This window comes from Labrus bergylta, chromosome 4 (genome assembly GCF_963930695.1).
Source record: "Labrus bergylta chromosome 4, fLabBer1.1, whole genome shotgun sequence".
Classification (NCBI taxonomy): Eukaryota; Metazoa; Chordata; class Actinopteri; order Labriformes; family Labridae; genus Labrus; species Labrus bergylta.
This window is the reverse complement of record NC_089198.1, coordinates 2,225,983-2,244,446: the sequence shown is the minus strand read 5'-3', so window position 1 is coordinate 2,244,446 and position 18,464 is coordinate 2,225,983. Positions and strand designations below refer to the sequence as shown.

The window sequence follows — 18,464 nt, the reverse complement described above, 5'->3', positions numbered from 1 at the left end:
CACTGTAACTGTAGTTGTCTATCTGGACAGACATGTTTCATGTCTTAGATCTTATTACGTCTTCTTAGTACTTACCAGTATGAACAAATACTATCATCATCCAAACCAAAGGAAGCTGCATTGTTGTTCCTGTGATAAATCAACAGTAGAGAGAACACAGCAGCTCTTCTGTTCCAAAGTGACACTGTTCATATTCATTTGTGTAGCTCCTCCTCTTAACACTTACATCTCAAATGTAGTAACATAGAGGCATTTATGACTGGATTAAGATAAGATCTGTTCATCAATAAAAACAAAAAAGAAACTAGACTAAATTATTTTAAATCAAATTCAACTTGCAAATAAAAAGGCCGGGCCTATAACTCAACCCTGTGGTACACCACGAGAAATCACAGCCAAAGAAGAACGTGTTTATCAAAGACAGAACAAAAGAAACTCACTTCTAATTTTGTGATGCCAACTGTTTATGATGGTACTTTATTCTAACGATTTGATCCAGATTAAATATGATGACAAACCATCACATCATATTAACTTTTTGTATATTAACAGCTTCATTTATATCTATAGTTTGCAAACTAAATTCATGTTATATTTAAACAGTTCTGTATATGTGGAGAGCACCTGTCAGAGATCTTCTTTATCATCACTACAAAACAGTCAAGCCTACATCTCCATACCTACACTTGATGTTTCACAGTCTGGGACTCCCTCTAGTGGATGTTGTGGAGTATTGTGTTGTCTTCTCTCCAGAGGTTTTTGTACAGAGTTGTGGTGTTTCCTGTCACTGTGGGCTGCAGAGCACAGTAGTACACAGCAGAGTCAGTCAGTGCAGCAGAGGAGATCTGTAGATCCAGATGTTTTTTATCCTCCCTCACTGAAACAGACAGTCCAGAGACTGGATCTGATATAAGTCGTCCTGTTCCTGAATGAGAAATTATCAACTGCGGTGGTGTTCCTGTATATTGTTGATACCAGAAGAAAGAATCACTGCCAACAGCTTGTTTGGAGTAACTGTAGGACAGAGTGACGGTGCTGTCTTCTAAACTGTGCTCTTCATTGGGGTGAGTTCTTCACAGCTGACACCTAAAAAAGATGTAGATATAATTCAAAGTCATGTCATTAAATCTAAATATTGAACAAACATAGAGATAAAGATAGAGATAACGATAAACTTTATTGATCCCCCATGGGGGAAATTTGTGCATTCCAGCATCTTTACAGCATCACTACAGGACTTTACATCTAACATATTTAATGTGATAATAACGACTGTTGTCCAAACTGAAATACTCTTTATTTTCAAAATCACAACACACTGTCCATTTATTACATACATACCTCTGAGAGCTGAGAAGAACAAAATAACAGTAAGTTGTTCCATGTTTGTAGAGGTGAGATGCTGTAACTGAATGTTCAGTATGATTCAGTTTTGTGAGTAGAGTTTGGTCTGATGTTCACAGCTGGAATCAAACAGTTCTCTGTCATCAAACACCTCTGCAGTCATTGGGAGGAGACTCATCTGTTGAACTAGTTTCATTTCTGAATTGAGAAACATCAAGCCTTCATCATGACATACCATAGAAGTTTATCAGTGTGTGACTCCCTCTAGTGGATGTTGTGGAGTATTGTGTTGTCTTCTCTCCAGAGGTTTCTGTACAGAGTTGTGGTGTTTCCTGTCACTGTGGGCCTCAGAGCACAGTAGTACACAGCAGAGTCAGTCAGCTGAAGCTTCTGGATCTTCAGAGGAATTGATGTCCCGTTTATTGTAGCTTTAAATCTATCTCCTGAGATCCCAGGAGCATTTTCTGAAAAGCCTGCATTGCCTCTCCAAAGGTACCTTGGGATTTCACCCATTTCTTGTCTGTACCAGAACAAATAGAAGGTCGTTGAAGTCTCAAATTTACAATCAAGTGTGACTGTGTCTCCTTCAGAAGCAAATACATCTTCTGTTGGCTGGATCACTCTGTCTTCTCCTTTACACTCTGAGAAGAGAACAGAAAGAGGGAGAGATTAATTGTTGATTGAATAAAAATATTTATTATGAAGGAGTTTCCTAGTCAGATGATCAAACACAAACATTTCAGAGACATTAAAAATAAGATTTGCTCAGCCTCTCACCAAACAAACAAACAGCCAGAATAATCCACAGCCAAAGTTCCATCTCTACAACAAGGTTTAAACCAACAGGAGGAACTCTCTGATGTTCAACATTCAGAGTGACGTTTGTTCTCTTCTCAGCAGAAGTTATTATTCAAAGACAGGTTGAGCTCAGTATCTGGGTTTTGTACCACCTACTAGATAATGTCGCCCTCTAGTGGAGGTTGATGCTGTCTAGCTGAGGTAAACATGTCAGGAGAGCAATGTGGGAGAAGTCTTCCATCTGTTTGTAAAGAGTGTGAATGTTTTGAACAGCAGAACTTCATGTTATAAAGTGGTTGAATCTATGACTGGATTTTAATAGAATCTAAAACTGGATCAAGTTATTTTAAGATGACCACATTTTCTACATCATGTCTTTAGTTTTAATCACTGTTCAGATGATGGTCTGTATCATTACATACCATTGTAGTTTATCAGTGTGTGACTCCCTCTAGTGGGTGTTGTGGAGTAATGTGTTGTCTTCTCTCCAGAGGTTTTTGTACAGAGTTGTGGTGTTTCCTGTCACTGTGGGCTGCAGAGCACAGTAGTACACAGCAGAGTCAGTCAGTGCAACAGAGGAGATGTTCATGTTGATTTCTTTTTTCTCCACTGAAATCTTTAATCCTGATCTAAGTGCATTTCCTATCGTTCCTGAAGCGCCGTGACCAACAAGGAGCTGTGGTTGTTTTCCTGGATGTTGTCGATACCAGAAGAAATAATCACTAGCTGACAGTTCAGGGTAACTGTATGACAGAGTAACAGTGCTGCCTTCTAAACTGGACTCTTCATTCTTAACTGGAGTGAGCTCTTCATAGCTGGATTCTAAAAAGAAAGAGAAATTATACAGAATCGTGTGTTATTGAAATCAACTCTGAATGCAACACAATCCATCACACCTCAAAAATCTATTGTTTTAATTCAACTTCTTTTAAAATGTAGATACATATTATTTTCCTAAACACCCACATTTTCCTTTACATACATACCTATGAGAACTGAGAAGAACAAAATAACAGTGAGTTGTTCCATGTTTGTAGAGGTGAGATGCTGTAACTGAATGTTCAGTATGATTCAGTTTTGTGAGTAGAGTTTGGTCTGATGTTCACAGCTGGAATCAAACAGTTCTCTGTCATCAAACACCTCTGCAGTCATTGGGAGGAGACTCATCTGTTGAACTAGTTTCATTTCTGAATTGAGAAACATCAAGCCTTAATCATGACATACCATAGAAGTTTATCAGTGTGTGACTCCCTCTAGTGGATGTTGTAGTTTTCACACACATCTTCAACTTGTCACTACAGCAAGCCACTGTCCCCATCTGTCTGAAAACCGCAACCATAATCCCCGTACCCAAAACCTCAGCCATCACCAGCAAGAACAATTACCGTCCGGTTGCTCTCACCCCGGTGATTATGAAATGCTTTGAGAGACTGGTACAGCCCCACATTAAAGCATGCATCCCTCCTACATCATATCTTCAGTTTTAAAAAGTGTTCAGATGATCTGGTCTGTATCATTACATACCATCGTAGTTTAACAGCATGTGACTCCCTCTAGTGGATGTTGTGGAGTATTGTATTGTCTTCTCTCCAGAGGTTTTTGTACAGAGTTGTGGTGTTTCCTGTCACTGTGGGCCTCAGAGCACAGTAGTACACAGCAGAGTCAGTCAGCTGAAGCTTCTGGATCTTCAGAGGAACTGATGTCCCGTTAATTGCAGGTTTAAATCTGTCTGTCTGGAACTCAGGAGCTTTATATACCTGTTTTAAATAGCATCTGAACATGTACTTTGGAAAGTCAACTATTTCCTGTCTGTACCAGAACATTGAGGGATTTTGAGTAATGGTCTCAAATGTACAACCAAGTGTGACTGTGTCTCCTTCATAAGCAATGACATCTTCTGTTGGCTGGATCACTCTGTCTTCTCCTTTACACTCTGAGAAGAGAACAGAAAGAGGAAGAGATTAATTGTTGATTGATTAAAAAAAGGCTTCAGGTTAAATACGTCACGTAGAGTTTAAAACAGACACACAAACAAGTGAAGAGTAAAGGAAATATGTTATGCTATAGTTTCTCACCAAATAGAAGAGAAGCCAGAATAATCCACAGCCAATGTTCCATCTCTACAACAAGGTTTGAACCAACAGGAGACCTGATCTGATGTTCAGCCAGAAGTGTGAGAATAGTTCACTTTACAGCAGCTGTTACATATGAATGCTTGAACAGAGTGCTGTGGTGAGCTTCCCCCTTGATTATGTTGCCTCTAGTGGAGATAAAAAATATTACAATTGTGTTTAAAAGTTACATCCAGTAAGTTTTTTCCAGACTCTATGGCCCTTTTTCAAACCAAACCCTCCTTCTCCTTCATCAAGGTGTAGGGTAGAAATACAGCGGCAGGCTTTAGGAAAAACTTCCCTCTCTCAGGTGGAAACAGGAACTGTATGTTACCATGGTTACTCAGCGGTATCTTGCGGAAACGCCTTTTTTTGTAGCTAATGCATTCTGTAAAAATATTTATGTAGCCTAGATTATTCCTCTTTTTCAGTTATATTAGTGTAGACTGGTAACAAAACTATTAGATTGAGCCTACATTGTTTATTGTAATTTATAATTTCAGTTAATTTAATGTAATTTCATAGAACAGGGTGTCCTAAATTAATGCAAAGACAAGGATAATATTGTTGAACATCAGAGCAGCAAAAAGTGTATTTTTTATTGTTGAATTGAGATTTCACAAAGACAACAAAAGTAGAAAAATGAGAAATAAATGTTCACAACAAAGTTGTCTGCAACGTGATTTAATATTCTTTTGTTTTTGCAACAGTCCCTGTAAATATGAAACACAATAAATAAACATATATTTGATCCTCAGAACACATTTGAAGTTGTTAACGCCTGTATGAGGATATTAAATGTCTATCTTAGTTGGAGCAGTGTTTATAGGCACTTGCACAGAACTCACAGGTTGCTTCATCCATAACGACCGGACACAATAGGCATTGCACGTGATCCGAAAGTCGGCATCGGTGCACACTTGCTGGTGGAGGGTTTTATAACCCACTACCACTCCCCGCTAATTGGTTTGGGATGGACTTAATATGGCAGACCCTCCGCGGGGACGCGCAAACGGAGGGGTAGTGCGTAGGGGTAGGGTGTAGTGGCCGGTTTGAAAAAGGGCCAATGAATGTCTTGAACAATTTTACAAGATCCATTAATCTAAACCAAAACAAAGGAAACCTGATCAAATAATATTAACAATATCGCTGCCAGCATATAATTAAAAACTGAGAGGACCCAGGAATGAACCCTGTGGAACACCTCGAGAAATCGCAGCTTACAATGAACAGAAGACAAACTTCTTTAATAAAGCGCAAGACAAAAGAATGCAGGAAGTTTACTGAGTTACTTTATTTAAATTATAAAATTCAACAGTGGTGAAATTAAACACATGAGTAAATATGATTACAAACAAGATGTACTTTGTAGATAATTAATATTATATTCAGACCTTCAGTTTATCTTTAGAGCACAGAGAACAGTCCAGCCTACATCTCCATACTACGGTTGAAGTTTATCAGTGTGTGACTCCCTCTAGTGGATGTTGTGGAGTATTGTGTTGTCTTCTCTCCAGAGGTTTTTGTACAGAGTTGTGGTGTTTCCTGTCACTGTGGGCTTCAGAGCACAGTAGTACACAGCAGAGTCAGTCAGTGCAGCAGAGGAGATCTCCAGATTTACTCGTTTTTCCGTTTTGTTAATGTAAGCTGAGAAATCAGAATCTGTTGGATGAATCGATCCTCCCTCTGTGATGTAGAACAGGAACTCTGGTCTGGATCTCTGGTTTTGTCTGTACCACTGGATGTTGTTAATAACACCATCATATGTACAGGTCAGGTTGATGTTTCCTCCCTCTTCAACCTTTTCTTCAGTTGTTTCTGGGTTTATGCTGTTCATGGAGCCCAGGGCTGCAAAATAAGTATTATACATGTCTGTTAGTCTGCAAGAGATTCAGACATCAAGAGACTGAAAATCAGTCCTCTACTTCATCAGTCATCTTTGATCATTTTGAGATTCATGAAGAAAACAAAAGTCTTTTTCTATCAGTGGAATTTGTAGCTCCCACAGATAAACATCTACTTTGAAATAGTTGTTCAGATATCTGGTCTAAACAGCAGGTGAAATTAGAGTTTGATGTGTGTTGTAACACTCACCTATAAAGTGAGAGCAAAGTAAAAAGAGGTAAAGCAGCATGTCTTTGGAGTTGTTGAAGACAAACAGACAGCAGATGAGTAATGTTCTTCTAAACTAAACAGCCTCTGTGCTGCACAGATGTACTCCTCTACTTTGACATGATTTTAATTTGACTTCCTCAAACTTTTCTGCTCTGGAGATACAGACAATCTCATTGGTTTGCCTCAGTGGGCGGGGCCAGAGGAACACCTTATTTAGAACGTGAACTTGTTTTTAACTGGAGGCCATTGTGAGTTCTCCCACATTTACAGAGGTGAGGTGCTGCAAAGGAAGAACTAGTATGAGTTGGTGCTGAGTTGTTCGGTCTGATGTTCACAGCTTGATTAAAAGAGTTCTCAATCAATCTTTATTTGTATAGCACCAATTCATAACAAATGTTATCTGAAGACACTTTACAAAAGAGCAGGTTAAAGACCTTACTCATTGTTATATTACAAAGACCCAGTTCTCTGTCATAAGGCTCCTCTGCAGTCAGTAGGAGGAGACTCATATCAAATCATTTTCATTTCTGAAGAGTTTTATCACAACTGTATCATGAGGGAAAAGAATCTAAACTGTATCAACATATACAACTAAAGTTTATCAGTGTGTGACTCCCTCTAGTGGATGTTGTGGAGTATTGTGTTGTCTTCTCTCCAGAGGTTTTTGTACAGAGTTGTGGTGTTTCCTGTCACTGTGGGCCTCAGAGCACAGTAGTACACAGCAGAGTCAGTCAGCTGAAGCTTCTGGATCTTCATGGGAACTGATATCCCGTTGATTGTAGCATTAAATTTGTCTGTCTGGAACTCAGGAGCTTTATATACGTCTTTTGAGTAGCATCTCAACATGTACTTTGGGAAATCACCCATTTCTTGTCTGTACCAGAACAAATTTGGATATGGGTTAGTGGTCTCAAATGTACAACCAAGTGTGACTGTGTCTGCTTCAGAAGCAAATACATCTTCTGTTGGCTGGATCACTCTGTCTTCTCCTTTACACTCTGAGAAGAGAACAGAAAATAAAAGATGAATTGTTGATTGATGAAAAAAAGGATTGAGGTTAAATAATTTACATAGCCTTAAGAACAGACACACAAACAAGTGAGGAGTAAAAAAAATGTATGATGCTATAGTTTCTCACCAAATAGAAGAGCAGCCAGAATAATCCACAGCCAAAGTTCCATCTCTACAACAAGGTTTGAACCTACAGGAGACCTGATCTGATGTTCAGCCAGAAGTGTGAGAATAGTTCACTTTACAGCAGCTGTTACATATGAATGCTTGAACAGAGTGCTGTGGTGATCTTCCCCCTTGATTATGTTGCCTGTAGTGGAGACAAAAAATATTACAATTGTGTATAAAAGGGACTTCAAGCAGGTTTTTGTGAGTACTCTATGAAGGTCTTGAACAGTTTTACAAGATCCATTTCTCTTAAAGGGCCCATATTCTTCTTCTTCTGGTTTTATATGCTCTTTAGTGTGTTTTCCAAGTGTCCTGTGTATGTTTAGGTACATCTATTTGCAAAAATTCAAAGTCCACGGAAACGCGGCTACTCCTACGTCCTCCTGTTAGCTGTAGCATTAGCTGCATGTAACGCTTGGTTCTAGCCCCCCTCGAAAATGTTTTGCCAGTGTGACGTCTTGTCAGTGTGATATCACTGATCTAAGCCCATTGGCTCGTTGTGGCCCAGCAGCTCATGTTGCACGCCCATTAACTTCTGTAGCATGCCAACAATATGCCGTAGCCTGCGGTAGCACAGTAGTGCTAAGGTGCTAATGTTTATGCTCCCCTCGGACGGAGCCAGAATGGCTGCATTCCCAATATGGTAAAAGGGGCGGGACATTTCCCATTGCAGCTGCTACGTGCTACGTGCTACGTACTATGGGTGAGCGTATTGCATCACTTCCTGTACTGTGTTGTTCAGTGCTGATCGTTAGAGCTAAAAGCTTAATTGTTCATTTTGTCTAGTTTCTTACGACTGTTGTTTCCAACACACTGTACATTCAGACAAACAGAAGAAATCCAAAAGCACTCTTTCTCTCTAGCGACAAACCTGCTTCACAGTTTTGTTTATTTTAGCTACCTACTCTTAGCCTAGCTTAGCAGTTAGCTTCTTTATCTGTCTCTCCCTCTCCTGCTCTCTCCTGCTCTACGTGTCAGATGTTAAGTTACTCCTCGTCCTCCTTTAGTGATAATGATACATGTAAGAAATGTAGTTTATTTTTCGCTTTGGAGGCGAGGGTGTCTGAGTTAGAGAGACGGCTCCGCACCATTGAGTCAGAGTCATCGTATGCAGCAGTAGTTAGCCAGCCACCTGTAGTCGGTGCGGGCCGACATAGCTTGGCTTCCCCCCCGGTAGCTCCCGAGCAGCCGGGAGGCGGTGGCTGGGTTACTGTCCGAGGGAAGCATAGTCGAAAATCGAAGCACACGGTTCCCCACCAACCACTTCACGTTTCAAACAAATTTTCCCCACTCAGCGACACACAGAGAATAAAACTCTGATTATTGGAGACTCCATAGTCCGAAACGTGAAGCTAGAGAAGTCAGCGGGCATAGTTAGGTGTATACCCGGGGCCAGAGCGGGCGACATCGCATCTCATTTAAAGTTGCTGACAAAGACTAAAGGTAGATTTAATACAATCGTAATTCATGTCGGCACTAATGACTCCCGACTACACCAGTCAGAAGTCACTAAGGTTAATGTGGAGTCGGTGTGTACTAAGACGATGTCGGACTCCGTAGTGTTCTCTGGACCCTCCCAAATCAGACCAGTGATGACATGTATAGCCGCATGTCATCACTCAACCGCTGGCTGTCGAGGTGGTGTCCAGCACACGGTGTGGGTTTCATAGATAACTGGCAGTCTTTTTGGGGAAAACCTGGTCTGCTAGCTAGAGACGGCATCCATCCCACTTTGGACGGTGCAGCTCTATTATCAAGAAACATAGCAGAGGTTATTAGTCCAAAACCTTGACAACAAGACAGAGTTCAGACCAGGAGGCAGAGCTGCAGTCTTCTCTGCGCCTCCCTTAGATCTGTCTCCCAGTCACTATAGCTGTAATTCTGAATCAAACTGCAGTTATACTATAGGTACTGTGTCTGTCCCCCGGTCCAGACCCAAGTCATCCAAACGTAGAAAAAAAAGGCGTAAATCGTCAAAATCTCATACGAACTACGAATACGATTTTGCAAAAAAATCAGAAAATTCACTGCAGACTTTTGAACATTAGATCCTTTGCATCCAAATCTCTTTTAGTGTATGATCTGATATCAGATCAGCATATTGATTTACTTTGTTTGACTGAAACCTGGCTGTGTCCAGATGAATATGTTAGTTTAAATGAATCCACTCCTGCCAGTCATTTTAGTACTCATATACCTCAAGACACCGGACGAGGTGGTGGAGTGGCAGCTATTTTTAATTCTAGTCTTCTAGTTAACCCTCGACCAAAACTGAATTTTTCTTCTTTAGAAAGCCTCGTTCTTAGTCTTTCACATCCAGTCTCAAGAACCTTTCAGCCAGTTCTAGTTGTTGTAGTTTATCGCCCTCCTGGCCCATATTTTGAATTTCTAACTGAATTTGCAGATTTTTTTAATCAAATTTAGTCTTTAGCAGTGATAGAATAATTGTTGTAGGTGACTTCAATATCCATGTGGATGTTGATAATGATAGCCTTAGCACAGCTTTCATGTCAATATTAGACTCTATTCAATTCAATTCAATTCAATTCAATTAAAAAAACTTCATTTGTCCCCGGGGGGCAATTCAATAATTCCATTATTGGTTTCACCCATTATTGGTTTCACCCAGGGTGTAAACGAACCTACTCATCGTTTTAACCACACCCTGGATCTTGTTTTAGCTTATGGCATTGAAATCCAAAACCTTACAGTTTTCCTAGAAAATCCTCTTCTATCAGACCATTTCCTTATTACTTTCGACTTTGTCCTACCAGAATTATCTCTGCTTAATAAAAATGTGCTCTCTAGAAGTTTACCTGATAGTGCTGTAGCTAGAAGTTGGTTTGAATCCTACTTATCAGACCGATCTCAGTTTGTACATGTTAATAAGTCCTCTATGCACACCAAAGTTAGCAATGGAGTGCCACAAGGTTCAGTGCTTGGACCAATTCTCTTTACATTATATATGCTTCCTCTGGGAAATATTATGAGGAAACACTCCATACAGTTTCATTGTTATGCAGATGATACTCAGCTTTATGTATCAATGAAGCCCGATGGCACCAGTCAGTTATGTCAGCTAGAAACGTGCCTTAAGGACGTTAGGACCTGGATGACCAGAAATGTTTTGCTCCTTAACTCAGACAAGACTGAAGTTATTGTGCTAGGCCCTAAAAACCTCAGAGAGACTTTTTCTAGTGATGTGACTGTCCTTAATGACATCAGCCTGGCATCTAGCACCACTGTTAGGAATCTAGGAGTTCTTTTTGATCAAGATATGTCCTTTAGCTCTCACATCAGGCAAATTTCAAGAACAGCCTATTTTCACCTTTGTAATATATCCAAGATCAGGAATATCCTGTCGCAAAATGATGCAGAAAAACTAGTTCATGCATTTGTTACCTCCAGATTGGATTATTGTAATTCTGTTTTGTCAGGGTGCTCTGGTGGGTCTCTAAAGACTCTTCAACTAGTCCAGAACGCTGCAGCTCGTGTATTGACTAGAACTAGGAAAAGGGACCACATTACTCCTGTGTTGTTTTCTCTGCACTGGCTCCTTGAATAGAATTCAAGATCCTTCTTCTCACTTACAAAGCTCTAAATGGCCAGGCACCAACTTATCTTAAGGAGCTACTAGTGCCGTACTGCCCCTCAAGAACATTACGGTCCCAGAATGCAGGCCTGCTAGTGGTACCTACAGTCTCTAAGTGTACTATGGGAGGTAAAGCCTTCAGTTATCGGGCTCCTCTCCTCTGGAATCGTCTTCCAGCCGGGGTTATAGTTAAGGCTGGTGCTGGTGTAGACCAGCTCTTGGTTATGCGGCTATAGGCTTGACTACCGGGGGAACTGGCACCTCGAGATCGTTGGTTGACGGCCTGCCAGAACAACCCCCCCCCCCTCCTCCCCCCTCCCCACCGGATTGTTGATGGACGGCTTGCCTCCCCCCACCCCCTTGCTCCCTATCCCTCTTCCTGCATCTTATCCCATCTCTCCCCCTATCCCCTTCCAACCCCGGCGCAGTCTAGGCCTGTGAAGGCTGTTTCGTCATGAGCCGGGGATCCGGCCGAAGATTTCTGCCTTTTAATAAGGCAGTTTTTTCTTACCACTGTAACTTTTGCTGCTTTGCTAGTGCTCATGATGGATAGGCCGGGTCTTTGTAATATAGCATAAGTAACGTCTTTTACCTGCTTTTTGTAACATAACAATGAGTAAGGTCTTTTTACCTGCTCTTTTGTAATGTTAAAAGACAAAGAGTAAGGTATTTTACCTGCTTTTTGTAAAGTGTCTTGAGATAACACTTGTTATGAGTTGACACTATACAAATAAAAATTGATAGATTGATTGAAATTGATTTCCGAGAACCGTGCTGAGTGACTGACCAATTACGGCTGAGCCGACAGGCCGACCAATTAGATCAGACTTGACACACGTGGGGACTCTGAACGTGGGCACTTCAGAGCCTTAGAGAGTCAGAAGGGAGCCGGTGCATGGAGCGGCAGTACAGAACTTTAGCTATTGTGAACATACTTTAGTAGGTACATAGATTAAATATATGAACCCCAAAAAGGGCATAATATGGGCTCTTTAACCAACACAAAGGAAACCTGATCAAATTATTTTAACAATATCATGGTCAGCCTGTAATTAAAAACTGAGAGGACCCGGGAATGAACCCTGCGGAACACCTCAAGAAATCGCAGCCTCCGAAGAACAAAAGAGAAGAGAGAAGAGAAGAGAGAAAAACATTTCTGAATTGAGAAACATCAAACCTTCATCATGACATATTATAGAAGTTTGTCAGTGTGTGACTCCCTCTAGTGGATGTTGTGGAGTATTGTCTTGTCTTCTCTCCAGACGTTTTGTCGATACCAGAAGAAATAATCACCAGTTGACAGATCAGAGTAAATGTATGACAGAGTAACAGTGCTGCCTTCTAACTGGAGTGAGCTCTTCATAACTGAAATCTAAAAAGAAAGAGAAATTATACAGAATTGTATGTTACTGAAATTCAACTCTTAATGCAACACAATCCATCACACCCCAAAAATCTATTGTTTTCATTCAACTTCTTTAAAAATTTTGATACAAATTATTTTCCTAAACACCCACATTTTCCTTTACATACATACCCTCTTGTGGATGTTGTGGAGTATTGTGTTGTCTTCTCTCCAGAGGTTTTTGTACAGAGTTGTGGTGTTTCCTGTCACTGTGGGCCTCAGAGCACAGTAGTACACAGCAGAGTCAGTCAGCTGAAGCTTCTGGATCTTCAGGGGAACAGATTTCCCGTTGATTGCAGCTTTAAATCTGTCTTCCGAGATCCCAAAAGCATTTTCTGCTATGTTTGAGTAGCATCTCAACATGTATTTTGGAAAGTCCCCTGCTTCTTGTCTGTTCCAGAACAAAAAGGGATTTGTGTCAGTGGTCTCAAATTTACAATCAAGTGTGACTGTGTCTCCTTCGGAAGCAAATACATCTTCTGTTGGCAGGATCACTCTGTCTTCTCCTTTACACTCTGAGAAGAGAACAGAAAGAGGAAGAGATTAGGCTTGAGGTTAAATAAGTTACGTAGCGTTTAGAACAGACACTCAAACAAGTGAGGAGTAAAGGAAATATGTTATGCTATAGTTTCTCACCAAATAGAAGAGAAGCCAGAATAATCCACAGGCAAAGTTCCATCTCTACAACAAGGTTTAAACCAACAGAAGACCTGATCTGATGTTCAGCCAGAAGTGTGAGAATAGTTCACTTTACAGCAGCTGTTACATATGAATGCTTGAACTGAGTGCTGTGGTGATCTTCCCCCTTGATTATGTTGCCTGTAGTGGAGATAAAAAATATTACAATTGTGTTTAAAAGTTACATCCAGTAAGTTTTTTCCAGACTCTGTAGCCCTTTTTCAAACCAAACCCTCCTTCTCCTTCATCAAGGTGTAGGGTAGAAATACAGCGGCAGGCTTTAGGAAAAACTTCCCTCTCTCAGGTGGAAACAGGAACTGTATGTTACCATGGTTACTCAGCGGTATCTTGCGGGAACAACTTTTTTTTTATAGCTAATGCATTCTGTAAAAATATTTATGTAGCCTAGATTATTATTCTTTTTCAGTTATATTAGTGTAGACTGATAACAAAACTATTAGATTGAGCCTACATTGTTTATTGTAATTTATAATTTCAGTTAATTTATTGTAATTTCATAGAACAGGGTGTCCTAAATTAATGCAAAGAGAAGGATAATATTGTTGACCATCAGAGCAGCAAAAAGTGTATTTTTTATTGTTGAATTGAGATTTCACAAAGACATCAAAAGTAGAAAAATGAGAAATAGATGTTCACAACAAAGTTGTCTGCAACGTGATTTAATATTCTTTTGTTTTTGCAACAGTTCCTGTAAATATGAAACACAATAAATAAACATATATTTGATCCTCAATACAATACACATTTGAAGTTGTTAACGCCTGTATGAGGATATTAAATGTCTATCTTAGTTAGAGCAGTGTTTATAGGCACTTGCACAGAACTCACAGGTTGCTTCATCTATAACGACCGGACACAATAAGCGTTGCACGTGATCCGAAAGTCGGCATCGGTGCACACTCGCTGGTGGAGGGTTTTATAACCCACTACCACTCCCCGCTAATTGGTTTGGGACGGACTTAATATGGCGGACTCTCCGCAGGGACGCGCATACGGAGGGGTAGTGCGTAGGGGTAGGGTGTAGTGGCCGGTTTGAAAAAGGGCCAATGAATGTCTTGAACAATTTTACAAGATCCATTAATCTAAACCAAAACAAAGGAAACCTGATCAAATAATATTAACAATATCGCTGCCAGCATATAATTAAAAACTGAGAGGACCCAGGAATGAACCCTGTGGAACACCTCGAGAAATCACAACTGACAATGAACAAAAGACAAACTTCTTTAATAAAGCGCAAGACAAAAGAATGTAGGAAGTTTACTGAGTTACTTTATTTAAATTATACAAGTCAACAGTGGTGAAATTAAACACATGAGTAAATATGATGACAAACAAGATGTACTTTGTAGATAATTAATATTATATTCAGACCTTCAGTTTATCTTTAGAGCACAGAGAACAGTCGAGCCTACATCTCCATACTACGGTTGAAGTTTATCAGTGTGTGACTCCCTCTAGTGGATCTTGTGGAGTATTGTGTTGTCTTCACTCCAGAGGTTTTTGTACAGAGTTGTGGTGTTTCCTGTCACTGTGGGCCTCACAGCACAGTAGTACACAGCAGAGTCAGTCAGTGCAGCAGAGGAGATCTGTAGATCCAGATGTTTTTTATCCCCCCTCACTGAAACAGACAGTCCTGAGATGGGTTCTGAAAGTGGTCCTGTTGATATGTGAGAGCCGATAAACTGTGGTTGTTTTCCTGGATATTGTCGATACCAGAAGAAATAATCACTGCCATCAGCTTCTTTGGAGTAACTGTATGACAGAATGACGGTGCTGTCTTCTAAACTGTGCTCTTCAATCCTAACTGGAGTGAGTTCTTCACAGTTGACACCTAAAAAAAGATGAAGCCAAAGATATAAGTCATGTCAATAAATCTTTAAATTCAACAAACATAACTATACATCTAACATATTTAAGGTTATAATGACAGCTTTCCGAACTGAAATACTCTTTATTTTCAAAACCACAACACACTGTCCATTTATTACATACATACCTATGAGAGCTGAGAAGAATAAAATAACAGTAAGTTGTTCCATGTTTGTAGAGGTGAGATGCTGGAACTGAATGTTCAGTATGATTCAGTTTTGTGAGTAGAGTTTGGTCTGATGTTCACAGCTGGAATCAAACAGTTCTCTGTCATCAAACACCTCTGCAGTCATTGGGAGGAGACTCATCTGTTGAACTAGTTTCATTTCTGAATTGAGAAACATCAAACCTTCATCGTGACATACCATAGAAGTTTATCAGTATGTGACTCCCTCTAGTGGATGTTGTGGAGTATTGTGTTGTCTTCTCTCCAGAGGTTGTCGTGTTTCCTGTCACTGTGTGCCTCACAGCACAGTAGTACACAGCAGAGTCAGTCAGTGCAGCAGAGGAGATCTGTAGATCCAGATGTTTTTTATCCTCCCTCACTGTAACAGACAGTCCAGAGACGGAATTGGAAAGTGGTCCTGTTGATGTTTGAGAGGCGATAAATTGTGGTTGTTTTCCTGGATGTTGTCGATACCAGAAGAAAAAATCACCAGCTGACAGTTCAGGGTAACTGTATGACAGAGTAACAGTGCTGTCTTCTAAACTGAACTCTTCAGTTTTAACTGGAGTGAGCTCTTCATAGCTGAAATCTAAAAAGAAAGAAAAATTATACAGAATTGTATGTTATTGAAATTCAACTCTTAATGCAACACAATCCATCACACCTCAAAAATCTATTGTTTTAATTCAACTTCTTTTAAAATGTAGATACATATTATGTCCCTAAACATCAACATTTTCCTTTACATACATACTTATGAGAGCTGAGAAGAACAAAATAACAGTAAGTTGTTCCATGTTTGTAGAGGTGAGATGCTGTAACTGAAGAAGATGAGTAAGTTTGGTGAGCTGTTTGGTCTGATGTTCACAGCTTGATTTAAAGAGTTCTCTGTCATCAGGCTCCTCTGCAGTCAGGAGGAGGAGACTCTTTAAACTACTCTAATTCCTTAAAGGTTTTATCACAACTGTATCATGAATGAAATAATCAGTGTGTGTGACTCCCTCTAGTGGATGTTGTGGAGTATTGTGTTGTCTTCTCTCCAGAGGTTTTTGTACAGAGTTGTGGTGTTTCCTGTCACTGTGGGCTTCACAGCACAGTAGTACACAGCAGAGTCAGTCAGTGCAGCAGAGGAGATCTGTAGATCCAGATGGTTCTTTCCAGACACCTTAGTCGAGAACTCTGAGTCTGATTTGAGAGATTCTGCTGGTCTTGAAGAATTAAGCCCAGAGATATACAGAATAAACTCTGGTGGTTTTCCTGGATGTTGTTGGTACCAGAAGAAATCATCACCACTAGAAACAGTCTTGGAGTATCTGTAGGACAGAGTTATAGTGCTGTCTTCTGAACCGAACACTTCATTCTTGACTGGAGTGAGATCATCACAGATAACACCTGAAGGAACAATAACACGTACTGTCTTCATGTGATTTCCAGTAGGAACAAAGAAGTGCTTCTGATTCAAAATCATCTTTTTTAATGAATAAAGCTCTGATATTCTTAGTGACCTACCTGTTAATGTGAGCAGAAACAAAGTCACAAACTGACTCAAATATACTGAAAGCACCTTTAAACATAAATAGTCTCCTTTTGTATGAATCATATTTGTGAAAGTTTGTCTTTTGGTCGTTGAATCACAGTTTGACTCCTCCCTTCAACCCCTCCCTGCACTCAACTCTACAATCATCTTTGTTTGTCTCTTATGTAGGACTGTGGCTGAGGAATGAAACCACGCTGCAACAGGTCAAGAGATTTCCATTTGGAGAGACAGGACTCAAATTCAGAATTGATTCTAAAGTCAAAAATGCATATTCCCAGAAAGAGAGAGAGAAAAGTGACTGAATATATGTACTAATTTAGTTGATATGCTGTAAATTTGCATGGTTCATGTATTTGCTGCACAGTTGCTGTTTATGCATTTGTCATGTCTCTCTGTTGCACAGTTTTAGATATGTTTTTAACATGTATATGTTATAGGTCTCAAAATGAGATCCCATAAGCAGATGAGAATTTCTGTATAAACAGAAGAAAAGAATGAGACAGGCAACTGTGCTTCTATTCAGTTCAGCGTCACTCGGTAGAATCTTTATTAAACAGTATTCAAAATAAATGCTTCTTTTTCTGACACTTTGTGTTTTGTTTTCTGTATCTTAATAGTGCTTCATTAATACAGAATTCACAACATCACAAATAATCACAATACCAACTGTCGACCAATTCCATATCTGGTTTTCAAGATAAAACTTATATTTACGGTTTCTACAAAATGATCCAATATGCTACGGGTGTTAAACGACATAAACACACATTTAATCAGCTCTATAACTGAACTAGAGTTTACTTTTACTCTAAAACTACTTGAGGACAATATTAACCTCAGCTGTATAATTTCCCGGGCTATTAAAAGGTAATTGAATGTAACCTCACTCACAGATGTAAATAAAGGGAGACTAGCATGTTGCTCCTAGTACAATAGCTGAAGACTGACAACTGTAACTCCTTAAAACATTGAAACCGTACACATATGACAATAACAACAATATCCATAACCTTCAGAACACTTAATCACACTGTTAATATAATATCTGTTTCGAAATGAGATGTGCAGGAGCTAATTTAAATCAACACAAAAGACACGACGATCGCCGGCGCCATCTTGGCCCGCACGCGGTAACCTTAGCAGAGTATCCACTAGTTCACAAACACATAAAGTTCAGCTACCTTTACAAATGCGATGTAGAATGTTTCCTTTGTGTTTATCAATATTTATATGCACTTACACATGTGTTTTAACCATACAAACCTGTATAAACAGAAGAAAAGAATGAGACAGGCAACTGTGCTTCTATTCAGTTCAGCTTCACTTGATAGAATGAGGAGGAAACGAGAGTCCCGTAACGAAGAGAGTCCATGCATGGGAGAAGCCCAGCGCCACACTGCCTCTTGCTGGCGACACTGAAGTGTACTGTTATCTGGCTATTATAGCACATATTAGTGATGATCTTTCCTGGCAATATTATTCCAAAATAAAACCACAGACACATTACATAAAATGTGACGACACATTTTGTGGGCGTCACATATACTTTCTGATAGGTGTGACAGCATCTGGCGTCGGCTTCTTTTTCAGACCTGCACAATGAAAGCGATACTACCTACAGATGCATCAAACTCATTCTTCATCAC

At 39.9% G+C, this 18,464-nt stretch overlaps 1 protein-coding gene across 1 annotated transcript; it reads right to left on the bottom strand.

Annotated features, from left to right (window-relative positions):
* Positions 1 to 3,695: 3,695 nt before the first annotated feature.
* Positions 3,696 to 7,528, bottom strand: LOC136178916 (uncharacterized; the record flags this gene model as incomplete). Its single annotated transcript, XM_065953348.1, has 3 exons — positions 3,696 to 4,073; positions 7,062 to 7,366; positions 7,507 to 7,528. Coding segments are annotated over 3 exons (705 nt in total), but the record flags the coding sequence as incomplete, so codon positions are not given.
* Between the last annotated feature and the right edge of the window lie 10,936 nt (positions 7,529 to 18,464).